The sequence below is a fragment of the Dendrobium catenatum genome, unplaced genomic scaffold (assembly GCF_001605985.2).
Source record: "Dendrobium catenatum unplaced genomic scaffold, ASM160598v2 fragScaff_scaffold_880, whole genome shotgun sequence".
Taxonomy (NCBI): domain Eukaryota; kingdom Viridiplantae; phylum Streptophyta; class Magnoliopsida; order Asparagales; family Orchidaceae; genus Dendrobium; species Dendrobium catenatum.
In genome coordinates this window covers 671,971-688,234 of record NW_021319342.1, presented here as the reverse complement: position 1 = coordinate 688,234, position 16,264 = coordinate 671,971, and the positions used below count along the sequence as shown (strand labels likewise).

Sequence of the window (16,264 nt, the reverse complement as noted above, 5' to 3'; positions counted from 1 at the left end):
TATTATTTAGAATAATCAATGATGATTATGATTTTTTTTTATTATGTCAGTGATTGAGAAATTATTCTGTGGGGACGCCGAACGCAGCTCCACATCCGAAGACCAACCAGAATGAGCCACGTTAGCAATACAGAGCATGGTATCTTGCGGTACCGAGTAGTACCGAGCCGCGGTACGAACGTGACTCATTCGAGTAATAATGTTATTTATCAAATCAATCTCACGAGTGAGCTCAAGCTTGAGTTTAAGCTTGAGTCGGCTCGGCTCGTTAGCTTGCAAGCCGGCACAAATAATAAAAAATAATTTTATTTTATTTATTAAATTTAAAAGTTAAAAAAATAAATAAGTTTTATTTAAATGTTAAACATTACATTTTTTTAAATTTGCACCTAAGTTTTTAAAAATCCTGCTAGGTTTAAAATCTGCTAGTTAAAATCCTGCTTATTTTAATAAATCCCACATGGTGCGAGCTAGCTGCGAGCTCGTTTTTACATGACGAGCTGAGCTCAAATTTCGTAGATCGCTTTCCCCGACTAACGAGCCGAGCTCAATAAGGCCAAAACTCGACTCGTTTACACCCCCAACGTTAACTATCATCATTATCGACCATAGGATACTATAAGAATATGTTCATGATGATGGGCATTTTTTTTTGTTTTTTGTTTTTTAAAGTATATTTACAGTAAAATTTCTCTTTTGGACCAAAGAAACTGAGGAGAAGTAATCAGAAGAAATCAAAATCGATCATCGCCACTGGTCTCATCATTTTGTAAAGCACTTTAAATACCCACATTTCCAAGCTACACTGCATAATGAACATCGGGAAACAAAAAATTAAGCATTAATAATTAACAAGCCGAAAATGGTGAGATCTTAACCTCATCGAACAAATAAACTAAACTGTTCGAAGAAAAAGAATAAAGAATAGGAAGCCAAACAACCTGGAGTGAGCACGCCCTTGCGAAGCACGAGGTAGAGGACGTGGAGACGCTTTGACAATGATCTGAGCTGCGGAATCAAGAGCTTGGAGAACCATACGACTCTTCCGGCCTCCTTCGCAGTTGCTGCCAGACTGAATTCCACGAACCGCCGACGGGGAGGCTCATAACGGAGTAGACGGAAACCGAGCGAGTCTTACAGAATTCGCGCCGGATTCTGCTTCATCTTGGTGATCGCCATGTCCGGAAATCGATAGTGATAGTGCGCTTGGATGGAGAAAGTCAGAAAAACGAATCGAATGGAAGAACTGAAGAAATTTGGGAATTTGGGGGTTCATACTGAGGCTACTTATAAAGCAATTTATGAGACGAAGTGAAGCCAACGGAATGCCACGCGCGCCGAGTACTTTGGCGCTGCCGCTGCCGCCATGATCGTTTCTCATTCCAAGTGAAGAAAACGGAATGCCACGAACTCTGAGTACTATGGTGCTGCCCGCCGCCATGCTCGCTCATCTTGAACGGCTCACTGCGATTTATCGTGTGTGTATATGTATATAGAGAATAATAGTTTTAAAAGGATTTTAAGAGTACTAGTAATTAGGGGTGTCAATTTCGGGTTACGGGTCGGGTTCGGGTCAAACCCGAAATTGACCTGGCACTGTTCGGGTCGACCCGACCCGTTTTTACAAACGGGTCAATTTCCTGGACCCGAATCGGACCCGCTTCGGGTTCGGGTCAACCCGAACCCGCTTGTTTCAACTTTGGCAACAGGCGCGGCGACGTTGGGCGGGGCGTACGCGGGCTGGTGCCGGACGCGGGGAGGGCGGTCGGCCGGCGGCCAGGCGCGACGCGGGGCTGCGTGAGCGGGGCTGAGGCGGCTTGGTGCGAGCTGGGCGGGGCTGACGTGGGGCGACGGGGGCTTGAGGCGGGCTTGGTGCGGGCGCGGGGCGGGGCTAGCGACGCGGGATCTGCTTCGCGCGGCACGGTGGGCTGATGCGGGTCTGGGAAAGCGGGTTTATGTGTTATTTACCGGGTCAATCGGATCAATTTCCGGGTTTTCCGGGTCAAGCCGAACCCGACCCGTTTTCAAAGGGTCAACTTTTTCAGACCCGACCGGACTGTTTCGGATTAGGGTCACCTAACCCGTTTGGTTCGAGTCGGGTCCATTATCTGACAGCTCTACTAGTATAATTAATATAATGTTAATTTTTATTTTTTACAAATTAATTTATAACATTTAATAATTATCATGGTATCCAAACAATTTTTTTTTTTATGTCAAAGCAATCATGTGCTTATAATTTACTTTTTTCTATAAATATTGTGACGGCTTGAATTAGGCCTTCATTTAAATTCATATATATGTTTTAAAAATTTTAATTGAAAAAGTTTAGCCTTCATTTGGGATGGCTTTTTCATTGCTTCTTAAAAGCTATTTTTTAGCACAAAATTAAAATTTATACTAAAAACTGATTTAAGAAGCATTAAAAAGCGTCCCAACGAAGCTTAATTCCATAATTTAATCAATTGATCCAAACTATGAAACTTCAGGGAGCATACACTATCTAATAGCTATGACCAAACCAAAACATGTTTGTGCCAGTCATAGAGAAGAGGCCGTCCTTTGCATGGAACAGGTTAATTACGTCCGGACAAAAATGCGAAATATGGACGTATACCGAGCGATACCGAGTGTTGTACCGAGCGCCCAAGTGACGTGGCACTTTGTTATTGGTTCTGCTTGGATGCTTCGGTGGTCCGGACATCGTGCATAATTATCACCTTCCGTGAATACAAAATTTCTTTCCAGACCTACCCTCATGGGTTCAACTGTTAATCCATCATCAGATTATCCATAAGTTGTCATCAAGTGCATGATAACCTCTTGCCTCTTCACATAGATCATATCATATGTTGCCGCCAAGGATATTAAAATGTGGCCCATCAATAGCCAAGGCTCCTATAAATTATCCTCTTTATGCCATAAAAGTAGATTTTTTTCTTGTTTTCCTTTTCTTTTTTTTTTTCTTTTTTTTTTCTTTGTTAACGAGGAACCTGTTATAATACTAAGCTAGATTTGAAAGTTAAGAAACTAATTTTTATATTGTATTCCTTTTTCTTCAGGCTAAGCCTAAAATAGACATAAGCCATGCAATTGTGAGCCACTTAAAAGCTAAGTAAATTAGTAGAAGGAATTTACTATTATATTTAAAGAGGAATAGGTTACCTCTATTATGAGCTTCATTAGGTATAGGGGGAGGGGAACAAAGTAGAGGATTCATTCTAGGATGAAGATGCTCAAGCTAGCAAAGATGGATGTAGCTGATAATGGTACATAATTCTAAGCTTAGTGAAGAGAAGTAATGAATTATGCGGGAATTATTGCTTTATATATTTGATGTTTTGATTTTGCTTCTCATTTAGAGAGTATCAGTGCTATCATAATTCCTTTTAGCTCATTTTATTTCATCTTGGGCATGGGGGAATTTATTAAATAGCTTTATAAATTATTTAATTAAGTCTTAATATTGAGTATTAAATTGAGTTTAATCCTGTCAGTGACGTACACCTCTTTTGTTATTCTGCCATGATTGTAAATTTATACTAAATTTTACACTTTTATATAGTATGTATAATTTTAAAACAAAATGTATATACATTTCAAGTTTAGTTTTGAAAAAATTTCTATGAAAAAGTTTAGGGTATTTTGAAATAGAAATTTATACCCTCGATAGAAAAATATCCATATCATATCACTAATTATGGGTGATTGGACTCATTTCCTAGTTGCCCAACATTTGGTAACTTGTGAGGGGGAGGTGTGGGGGAGAGATTGGCTAAGAACTCAAATAATTTTAAGCGCTTTTTTATTTTCAAATTTTTATATTTTGAATTAAAAATTTTTATTTTTTTATTTTCAAATTATAGCTTTTTTAAATAACTTTGAAGTGAAAAAGAAAATAATATTACATTTATAGTTTTTGAATATATTATTATCACTTTGACTTAAGGTCGAGTTCCAATTCATTGGGCTGGAATACTTAGGTTCACTTAAGATTTAGATTTGACTTTGAGGTGACCAAGATCAAAAGGGTTTGACTATGGGTTAGCCATCAATCAAAATTATCTTAACACCAATTTGACTCAATTCTCTAGTCAATTGATTTTGTTTAGGGGTTTAGGTTTAAATCTTGGGTTAATGGTTTACTTTGGTCAAACCCTCTTTGACCTCAAAGGGGTTGAGTAAGACTCTTTGTCCCATGGGGTGAGTCCAAGAGTGGGTCCAAGGGATGTAGGGTAGGTCGTATGGTCATGGGTTACCAACGGTAGGTCTTTGATAGTGTTTAAGTAATTAGGTAAATTTGAATATTTTGAGGTTTAACTTAGGGTTGAGCAATTAAGACTGACTTAGTATAGTCCACTACATATATAGGTTTACTAGGGAGTGTCCTAATGAAAACCTAATTGGTTTCTAAGTCATTCCATAGTTAATGGGATAATGAGAGGTCCAATAAAGCCTATCTATGGACCCACCTATGGTATTTTTTGGGTTTTAGGTTTTAGATTTACTTACATTTCACAAATGATGTTGTGAAGGATTAAAGGTGTCCTATGGCTATCTAAAGCTAAGTCCTTATGGGAAGGGTGCCTTAGGGTTTGGGAAAGGGTTGCCCTAGGGTTTTGGTTTTCTAGGTTAGCAAAGCTAAGTCCTGTAATCAAATCCTAGGATGGTCCTCTAGGGAAGGCCCTACATTAAGAAAAGAAACCCAAACACTAAGGCTGAGCATAAGAGATGAAGTCAATCTTGTTTAGAAATGAGGTTAACATGTTTGCATGAGATCACATGTAAATCATAGTTATAATATGATAGTAAGTTTAAGTGACCTTAAATTATAAACTTTAAACATAATCCAACAAACATGTTTCATTCTCTTTGATAATATTAAAAATTAAATATCACCCAAAGCATTAGGATGCAAAAAAAGTGACATTTAATATCAATAATTTATAAAAAAGTTTAAACATTTAATATCAATATTCTTGATCCATTAATGTTGAATTAGGTTTTTGATCAAGTTCATATTACTAATCTTATACTCTTAATTAGAATGAAATCTAACTTAATTTTATGTTCATTTAATTACTACTTTAGCAAACACACATGTGGGAAAAATCATAAAATTTTGTTTCTTATCACGCCAATGATGAAAAATTTTTCAATCAACTTTGCATCCTAATATTTATCATTAGAAAAGAAACAATATCACAAAATAATGAATTCTTGGGATACTACAAACCTAACATAATTTTATCAATAAGTATAAAAATGTATGCTTAAATATTTTTTAATTAGAATATTTAGAGATGGCTCAAAACTGAGTACATATAAACAAATATGATATCATATAAACTAATAGTAAGATAGGTCAAATGGATATATTATATCTCTATACAAATGAACATCTATAAGTTTACTATTCTAATATAAATTCAAATTGATAATGGGATACATGGTCATCAATTTAAATATCTTCACGCCAAAAATATTAACATTAGGCCAAAAATATTGAAGTTCAAGCTAAATTATTGAAACTTATCTTAAAATAATATATTTAAGAATATGGCTTATACCTCTCTTTTATTTGTGATTTTAGCTCATGGATAACTTATTTTTATTTATGATTTTAACATATGTGATGTGTTTAATGATGTGGAGTGCTGACCTGACTATCAAATAAATCTAAAATCTTAAGAAAACTAAAGAAGCCCTTACAAAATAAACTCAATGTTGCTTATAAAATCTACACTAGAGTGCAAAGGGTGTAAGATTCAAACAATGTATTGATTTACCTAGGCAATGAGATCTCACAAGTCCTCCAATGTACTTATTGTATTCATTAGAAAATTTGTGAGCTAACATCAGCCCATTACTTAAAAAAGTATATAAAATTTTTTTCAAGCCACTTGAATAGACTTTTCTTCTTGCCTTATTATACAAGGAGATCCTTGATCTACAATTGTGATTAATTAATCCATCTAACAAGATAATGCTTAATCTACTAGTCCTAAAGTAGAGACATATTTACTCTCTTATTAAATAACATAAAAAATGTTTGTGATGCAAAAAAAATTGAAGTGAATATATTAAACTATTAAAAACTCAAATAATCAATATAATAAAAGATTTCACATATTACTCTCTTGCCATATTATTGGTGTATTCAATTTATGCTTCATTTACCTATTTCCATCTCATTATTTATGGAGTTGTCTACTATTCTCAACATCTAAGATGTGAGAGTAGATAAATTCTCCTCATGAACTGAGTAGAGAGGATCAATGGCATATGGATCCATAGTCATATGCCACTTTTTCTTGGATTTTAATCTGATTCATTTCTCTATAATATAAGAACTTTGCATCACTCCTAGATATAGTAATAAGAGATAGACTAACATCTGATGCCTCTGAGGTCTCCTTATTTGAACATATAATATCCAAGAATTGATTAGCATCCCATATGTCCTCCTCCTCTACCTCAACTCCATTTCCTTTTTATTCTCAACCCCAATTTCAATTGAATGAATTCTTGAGTCAAGATCAAGTACCTTATCACTATCTTTCTTCTCCTCCTCCTCCTCCCTTTGAATAAAATTTTGAACAAGATTGATCAGGGTGTCCAATTTTTGCTCGAATCTCATATAATTATTTTCTAATCTGAGCTATTTTATCTTTAGCTCCTGTATAATAAGAAAACTTCTCTTAATCCTATGAAAGAAATATATATATGCCTTACAATTTATTAATTTTTAGTTCCCTCTCCCACTTTTCCTCAAAATAGGAGGCTGTGAATTTCTCTTCATGGTTCTAATTGAGACAAGTTGAGAAGGGTTATTTATAACAGACTTATAAAAGTGCTCATCAGCTCTATGCAATAGCTTAAGGTATAATTAAAAATTGATTGTGAGTTAATTTACATTGATGAGCTATCATATAAATTAATAATTAAAATAAAATGATTTACATAATATTTATATCTTCATCCATAAAGATCAACCAAAATTATTTTCCCATAAGCACCTTAATACCTTTTCAACTCAATATTCTTGATGCTATCTCTCCAAGAAGCTCAACACATTTTTTCCCAAGCTTCGAAATGGATTCATAAGCTTGATACTATAATCATATGACATATCCAATTATAGTGTACCAGGATCAAGCATTTTTCTTGAGGGCAGTGGCCTCATAGTGTACTATACCCTTCTTTAGCCTTTTCAGTGTCATTTCTCATGATAGCCAAAACTATGGGTATAAAAAAAAAAGGTTTTTCATCTTCAACAAAGCCAAGCTTCTAGCTAAAAAAATACTATGCATATTATGATTGAGGAGGATAACATCTGCATGATAACATAATCCTAGTTTCCACACATTATTTTTTATCAAAACACTCCATGAATGCTTTCCTAGGTCTATATTATTAAAGCTTATCTTTCCATTCAAGTAGCTATATGTTAACCTATTGATTAAGCTCTTCTCCATATGGGAATTCTCCAAACAATAAATTAGTCATCAAAGAAAATTTAACATCTCCAAATAATGTATTCTTACATCTAATAAAGAACACAATGGAATGTCCCTCATTCTCGTCAAAATTAACTATCATTAATAATAGTTGATGATTTAGGACCCTAAATTAAGAGCTATAATTCAGAAATTTTAAATAATTAAATAAAATAAATCTCAGCCTTAACAATTAATCATTAGTCTCTAACTATCTAATCACTTTCTCTACAAGTTAATTGCCCTCTTAACATTGAATTAATTATGTTTGTACTTTTCCCAAACCATGTTCAAATCTTACTCAAGTCATATTTGAATCCTATTTAAACTCTATTTGATTATTCTTTAAATATTGCCCGAACTTTGTTTGAAACAACTTCGAACCTTAAGCAAACCTTATTCAATCCTTAAAATTTTCAAAATTAATTTAAAACAAAGTTCCATCATATTCACAACATGTAATGTGATGTCTAATATTATTCGAGTTTAGAATTTCAAGTACGAATAACGTATTCAAACTTAAATAATCAAACATATAACATCATTACTCTTGAATAGAAATGATAATTAGGAAGTAGAGGCCATTGCTATGAAACATGACCACAAATCAACCATGTGTGCACAAATATCATTAAAAAATGGAAAAGGTTATAAGGGTAGGGAAGGAACAAGAGTTCTTTATTAAAAAATTTAAGCACAAAATTTTAATCATATTTCTATATATCACAGGATTTTTTATCAAATATGAACTTTCAAATATATTTCTATACAAAAATAATGAAGATGCCTAAATAATTTTGAATATTATAAGACATATAAAATCAAAATTACAAAATAGAAGCAAATATGATAAGAACCAGATATTTGTATTATTATTATTATTATTATTATTATGTTTCATAATATCTTGATACAAATTCGCACACTCTTCTTTCCATTCACAAAGTACAACATGAGGTGAAAGTTTATGTAGGTTGTTAAACATCTAAGAACCAGCCCGAGGCTATCCAAGAGGGGAGGTGAATTAGTTATTTTAATAAAAGTATTTTTATACTTATTCAAACAATAAAATTAGACGATTTCAACAATGGATGTGGAAGCGAATAAATTTACAATAACAAAACAAATCAGAGTTTTCAACCACATGGCAAATCATAGAAAAGTGTGGAAATTAAAATGTGAAAAAGTAAAAGAATTAACACAATAGATTTTATAGTGGTTCGATCAAATATGACCTACGTCCACTCTCCGGAGGCCTCCAATCTAGGTTATTGCACTAAACGTTTTAGTGACTATCCTTTAGCCTCCATAACTAGACGGAGAGGCTCTTACAAAATCTCTTTCACCTACTCGATGAGACAGAGTACTTTAAATCTTTTTCACCCTCCTAGTGAAGGCAGGAATCTGAAATCTTTTTTCTCCCTCCTAGAGATGGCAGAGAATCAAGAATCATTTTACTCTCTCCTAGAGTTGACAGAGAACCAAGAATCATTTTACTCCCTCCTGTAGTTGGCAGAGAACCAAAAATCCTTTTACTCCCTCTTATAGTTGGTAGAGAACCATGATCTAGTGTTGAATAATTTCTCCCCGGAGCCACCCAATAATCAAAGCATAGACCTGAAGAAGATTGGAAGGAACTTTGCTTGGAGTAACCTTGTGAAGCTCTCACAACTCCCCCTTACAAGAACTCTCCCTCTTTTCTCTCCCAAAGATCTCCTCAACTCTCTCTCTCTCTCTCTAAGCTCCCTCTGAAGCAAACTCAACAGCAAAAATAGTGTCTTACAAGACAATGTAAGAGTTTAAATAAAAAGCCTCCAAAGAAGCCCTAAATTTCAATTTGTCGTCAAGGATCGTCTTGTATGATCGTTAGATCGTCCTGTACGATTAGTACACAACAACACTGCCAGAGAGTACGAACTATATTAGTCTATACGATCATTTCAAGAGATTGTACCGATCGTCCCGTACGATCCTACGATTATCGTGTACACTTAGTTCAAGAGCTCGTATTGATCGTCTAGTACGACAAGCGACGATGGACGAGGATTAAACATCGACCCATGCATCTCTCGGTCGTATAGTACAATCGTCATGTACGATGTGATTGAGCAATTAAACCATAATAAATCTCCTAATCATAAGATCAATTTAGGCATGATTGTCATAAATTATCCAGTATGATATATATCGTACTATACAATTAGAGCAAAATTTGAATATTAAAATATTAACTAACTTATGATTGTCAGCTGAATATTGTGATTATATCTTATCGTCTTATACAATTAGGATTGTTCAATACAATTAGTTTAATCAATCTCAATTAACAAAGAGTGTCATAATTAAAATTTTATGGTTAACTTATCATCCAATACGATATAAATTGTACTGTACGATTAGTTTAAAAAAAAATTAACTCACCAACTTACTCCTTTGAGTGTGTGTGCAAAATTACTCAGCTTATTATCCATCATATACATGACGACTCAAGAAAGGTAAAAGAACATTAAAGTTGAAATTACAAACAGACTCAACCCTAATCTACCCAATCTTGAGCTGATTGAAATTGCAAGTGAACGGTGAACTTGATATGATAGTGAGCAAGACAAAACAGATGTACAATAATCAATTGATAGGAGATAGCAATAAGGAAACAATAATGTATGGTATCACCAAAATCACAATACTTGAGTCCATATTTACAATATGATTGATACTCAAAGTGTAATAAAGGCCATCAAATATCCTCTGAATGTCATAAACAACCATAAGTTTAATTTCACATATTTAAATTATAATTATTGTCTTATCGAAACCATTTAAAAGACTACAATAATAAACAATACATTAAACAGAACAACTTCTCCATTTTTATAGTCACAAACACATCGCATACACAACACTCAAATCCAAAACCTCTTGATGGATAGCAAAAACTCCCAACCAATACATTAAAGTGAGCTGCATAACATAACCAAATTATCACACACAAAAATTACAATAAGGAACACTGCAATAACAGAATGGCTTGCCAATATTTATATTCACATGGCACAATGTAGTGACAGTACAAACATAACCAAACTAATAACGATCAATCTGAATTAAGATTTAAGGTCTAAATCTTAAAATTATATACTCACAAAGCACACATATGCTAAAACAAATCATATCCATAACCAAATAATCTTACAGCGCCCTCTTAGCTTTACATTGAAAGCACCAGCCCCAAACACAATCAAACAACATAAAATGACATATATTATATAAAGCCCAGCTAGAGAAATGCCTAAATTGCTCTCTCCTACAGCACTGAACAATCCTACTCTTCTATTCCCTAGCTTCTATATGCAGTCCAAATAATCTGGAGGTGGCTCCATGCTTCATTTACCAGTCATCAACTGGTCATGTACAAAGCTTTTCTCTTATTTTTCATCAGCCGCGACTTAATTTTACATGTATGTGGCTTCGACGTATTTATGTGCACGGTTTTAGAGGAAATAAGTGAGTTGTTTCTTTTTCCTGGAGCCTCCCTCCCCATATAAATCATTCCACTGCCTCAGCTCACTCATTATTGGTCCTTCAGCAGAAAAACTTGGAGCAACCTGCATCACCAACATATTTAGTGAGGCCATATAAAGATGTTTTATTAGCTTCTGGGTCTCATCATGATGGGTATCTACTTTTTATATGATTTGCATATGTTAACCTATAGTTGGATTGGTTAGAAGTTGTTAGCTTTAATATGCCCTTAGACAAGTAGAGAAGAGGATTGCAAATGTAAAACTAGCCCATTGTTTACTACCAAAAATTCCTAGTTGAAAATGTTATCACATATGTAGAGGTTAACCAATGTTGTATATCTTCCTACGAAAATAAATCATGTTATCCTATTTCCTTCATAATTAAGAATCAGTATTGCTAAGAAAACAAAACAAAAAAACTTTTCTACTTCATGTGGTGGATCACTAGAAGAAAGAAAAGTGATCTAGGCTTCGTTTGAGATGGCTTTCTTTCTGCTTCTTAAAACAGCTTTTTAGTATAAAAGTTAAATTTTTTTTACTCAAAAGCTGCTTTAAGAAGCAGTAAGAAAGCTGTCCCAAATGAAATCTAAATCACACTAATTATCATTTTTCACATGCATGCAATTCCAAAATTAGAAAAGGGAAGCAATATGCAGATGATTTAGGTTTCTTAGGGTTACAGCATGGGCATAAGGTGGAGCAACAAAAATGCATTGACCAACAGATTGACCAAAATCACATTGCAAAACAGATCAAACGAGTTTAAAAAGCTTGTTGACAAGGATACTGACTTGATTCTTTGCTTGCCTCATATCTTCCATGTTTAAGGGCCTCAGGACGATTGGTGATGCGCCATGATTTTCCTCTTTTTCGGAAGCCTCTGACGGCGTATCTGTTCCCTCAGCCTGCTGCTTTCTTTCCTGAAAATGATAAGGTAAACTTTGTTTGAGAAACTTTTAAGTTCGCACAGTTCATAAATCCAGTTATACAAGAAAGCCTGCAAGGAAAGCAACACGGATGCCAATCCCAAAAGAAATAGTATGATGACAATCTTACATATGCGAATGAAAAATTTAAACAGAAAGCTTAAACTATAAACTCTATCTATAAATAACAATAAATAATTTGATATTAAACAGTTCATCCTGATTTTAATTAGTTTGTTGTGGGCTCCGAAAATTCGGCCCCGGCCTCCCTGCCTCCCCGCCGGGCTGATTGTTTTTTTTTTATTCGGCGAGGGAGTTTTAACGGATTAAGTTCCGGGGTAAATTTTGAAAGGCATATGGGTTTATAGATAAGACACTACCCAAAGATTTCGCCCTCATTTTGCGAGGACTTTATGATCTGAGTTCTAGTTTCCTATAGGCGCAAGCCCCTATAGTTAATTATCCCTCCCGATCACGAGAGAGAACTTTCGATTAAGACTAGTCATCAATCAAATACGTAGAATATACGTGTTATCTTGCATATAGTAGCAGCATGGATATTTGAAATGATTGGACAATTTGGAAATTTAGAGGATTGGGAGATTTGGAGATTTGATAATTAAAATTGAAGATTGCACCATCTTGCACTTAAAACGGATGATGGGGGAATGGATGATGGACCCGATCAAGATCACATGGTTCCGTCGTCCCGGGCCATCGTGGTCCCTGGTTTACTTACTCAGAGGAGGTAGTCGACCCAACTTGACAGAAAGATCCTTGTCAGCAGCCATGGGTTGCTTCGTCCAAGGGTACCTTGTAGACCTTGGGGGAATATTTGCCTAAGAGGACAAATTTGAATCCACCTTAGCTAACAGAGGGCTTTGTGCCCTATCGATCATATCCTATTGATTCATATCTCAAGGATTTGATGCCACTAAGAAGCGTATTGGCTCTGGCCATAACCAGTATTTCGTTGTGCCATTTGGCGACAAAACCACTCGGTTCAGATGACCCCGAGTCATAACTGTTTATCCTGCGGTGCCATTTGGCAGCAAAATCGCCGGACAGAGGACACATACAACGTCCTTATTGACAGGAGATTGTTTGAGAATAGATCCTATGATATTTTCGACTAGGCATTTGACTCTTTGTGAGCTGAAGTAAATTTTGATTTGTTCACCCCAGCAAACTGTTGCGGATGGTGGATGGATTTTGCTTAAGTGATTGATGGATTTATTTCGAATTTTAAATATCTTGAAATTTGGGATTTGCGAAGTTTGGATTTTGTGTGGACTTATGGGAGGCATTTTGTGAACCCCTCCGATTGAGATTAGCATTCAACACGGTCATCATCGGGGTGTTTGGGGGCATTTTCATCTTCTGGATTGAACCTTGTCGACTCTGTCTACTGATCGACAGAGGATCAGGTTTCATGGGTTTTATGCCTTTATTAGTGAATTCTCTTGATTATAGGCCTTGAAGGCCTGATATGAATGTATTAAAACAAATACACTGATCGTCACAACCGTGTATTTGTTTGAAGGTTCGAATCCTGTCAACTCCTATTAATCTGTATATAAGGATCGGGTTCGAACAAGAATTCACTTATTGGCCTGCGCAGCATCCCTAGATGTCACGTGTGTACCAATAACACACTCGTCGGGGCTCATGCGGGTGTTTGGGTGGCATTTTATAATTATACCCTGTCGACTCCCTTTTACTTGCTTAGGAGGATCAGGTTCAAATTTACTAACCCGCGCAGCATCCCTAGACGTCACGTGTGTACCAATAACACGCTCGCCGGGGCCCATGCGGGTGTTTGAGAATTTCATTGATTTGACATACCCCTTGTGTACCTACATGTATACAAACTACGATGCTCGTGCAAGGGTATTATAAAATAATTGTAATTATGCATATAATTATCATTTGAATGCACACAACTTTTCATTTAAGAGCTTATACACACCTTCTGTCCGCTAGTACGAACATTGCGGATCCAGTGGTGGTGCGTTGTAGATTGTAGACGCCTTCAGTCTACTTGCATAAGTGTTGCAGATCCAGTGGCGTTGTAGTCTTGATGTTATGAGGCATCTCCTCATCTTCATGTTGACTCCCCTTTTCTCATTCACCGGGGATGGGACTTTCTGGAGTTTGGAGTTTGTTGCTTTAAAGAGAACTCCTTTTAAGATCATCAGTGTAGCAGACTTGATATTTCTGATATTTGTGGATGCCAGAGTTGTTTTCCTTCCTGAGTACAGGATCGAGAAGGAATTTCGAAACACCAGGAAGTTTAGTTGGAATTTGCTCAAACATCTCTTCCATTCTCCCAGGAGGTGTCTTTCTTCGTACATCGAGTTGCCCTTGTACCCGACGTACTTGAAGATCTCAGTCACCGTTGTCGTAGGTGACATATGTACTTGTGTCCACAGGGATTCGTTGTGCTTTACGAGATACCCAATATTGTTATCCACAAGTGACTCGTGTGTTTACTTGCTGGAGACTGTTGTATCCACTACGTCCTCTTGGAAATATTCTTAAGAGAACAGTTGTCCTTGCATTACATCCACCTTTCACCAATCTCAGGTGGTTTGCTAATTGTACTTGTTTGCAGGGACGGATCTTCCACTATCAATTGACAGTGTTGCCTTCTTCAATCGACAGGCGTTTATAGGGATTGTCGTAGGATTTCGTTCATTCATCGTTGACTTCTTCACATACATTAGCCGCCCTCTTGCCACATTCACTTGTGTGCCAATTTCCTTAGGCTTATAGGGGACTGATGTGCTTGCTTTCATGCCAAATCTCTCCACTTGCATAGGGAGTGTCATAATTATTTGTTGATATGCACTTGATCCTGAAGCTTGATTATTGATCATTCAGATGTCTATGTCATTCTACACTTTGTTTATATTCAATATCCAAATTCATGTTTGAATCTAGTTCAAGTTCAATTCGGTATACATATTCAAATTGTAGATTAGGTTTGAGTAGAAGTACAGGTCTCCTGAAGCCTTTGGAGATTCAAGCCTCTTGTGGTCCACATTAAGTTCTTTGTAATTCATTTGCAAGTTCAAGCTTCATTTAGACTTGAACTCACCGAGTTTACAAGTCCCACTTAATGTTATATAGTCTGAGTTCGAGTGCATGTTCAAATGATTGTTCAAAGTCTTCTAGAGTCTTTTGAGTTCAATTGTATATTCAATTAATTTGAATTTGGCCTCGTTTTGATTTCTTTTCATTTGAATTTTGACTTTAAAAATCATTTAGGTTTTCTTCAGGTCCTCTGCTCGTGTTCAATCAAGTTCAAAAGTCCACATGTCATTGTTCATTGGAGTCCATCTTTTGTTCTTTTTGAGTTCAAACATATCCGAGTACAATTATATTTCACCCAAAATTTCGACAACCTCCCGGCGTCTCACCCGTTTAAGGGAAAACTACGGAAAATTGGGCCTTTCCCACCACGCGCAATAAAGGCGTGCATGGTAGGTGCCCTCTTTCGAGGACACCGTGGCCGTGATCTTTCTTCCCACCACGCGCAACAAAGACGTGCATGGGGTCTTCGGTACCTGTTACAAGAAAAGAGCAATTTGCTTTCCCCCCGCTCGGGGGTGCTTATGAAATGTTTCGGCCATGCTAAGAAAAGAGTGCACCAGGCTTACCTGGCCTCATCGTGTGCGTCGCACCGGGTTCCCTCCTACCACGCTCAATAAAGTCGTGCATAGGTGGTTTGCAGGCTCGACGCGCATGTCGAGGCAGGAGGGCGGTGGGTCGCTCGCTTACCTCGTCGTAGGAGTCGCACCGGGTTCCCTCCTATCACGCACAACAAAGGTGTGCATAGGTGGTTTGCCGGCCCGACACACCAGTCGAGGCAAGAGGGCACGAAGATGGAGGCAACATTTTTGTATTCTTTTTAATAATAATAATAATAATTTTTAAAACTGAGAATTTGAGAGGGAAAAGCTTGAATTTTATTATGCAATCCACTCCCTATTTATAGATCTATACAAGGTGTATTGATAAGGAAACAAATAACTCTATAATAATGAGAATACAATTATTCCTAAATCAATAAATCAACTATGGAAGGAATTAATGTAATCCAGGTAGTCTTCCGAAGGATTACTGTTCACAGCCATGAATCTCTTTTTGGATCGTGAGATTGAGAACACTCCCCCTCAAGCTGGCAAATATGGATCCATCATTCCCAGCTTGTCAATCATTCGGAGAAAGGCAGAACTATCTAATCCTTTAGTAAGGATATCTACAAGTTGATCCTTTGATGATACATGGTCAACACTTACTAGACCACTGT

At 36.2% G+C, this 16,264-nt stretch overlaps 1 protein-coding gene across 1 annotated transcript in view; it reads right to left on the bottom strand.

The window, feature by feature from the left end:
* Positions 1-10,515: 10,515 nt before the first annotated feature.
* The window catches only part of LOC110115873 (peroxisomal biogenesis factor 6), a 26,287-nt gene continuing 20,538 nt past the window's right edge, over positions 10,516-16,264 (bottom strand). The window contains exons 16-17 of the mRNA XM_020849272.2: positions 11,815-11,943; positions 10,516-11,104 (exon numbers count right to left, since the gene is read on the bottom strand). Coding sequence (XP_020704931.1) covers positions 10,991-11,104; positions 11,815-11,943 — 243 coding nt within the window. The 3' untranslated portion in view covers positions 10,516-10,990. The remainder of the gene's footprint in view (positions 11,105-11,814; positions 11,944-16,264) is intronic.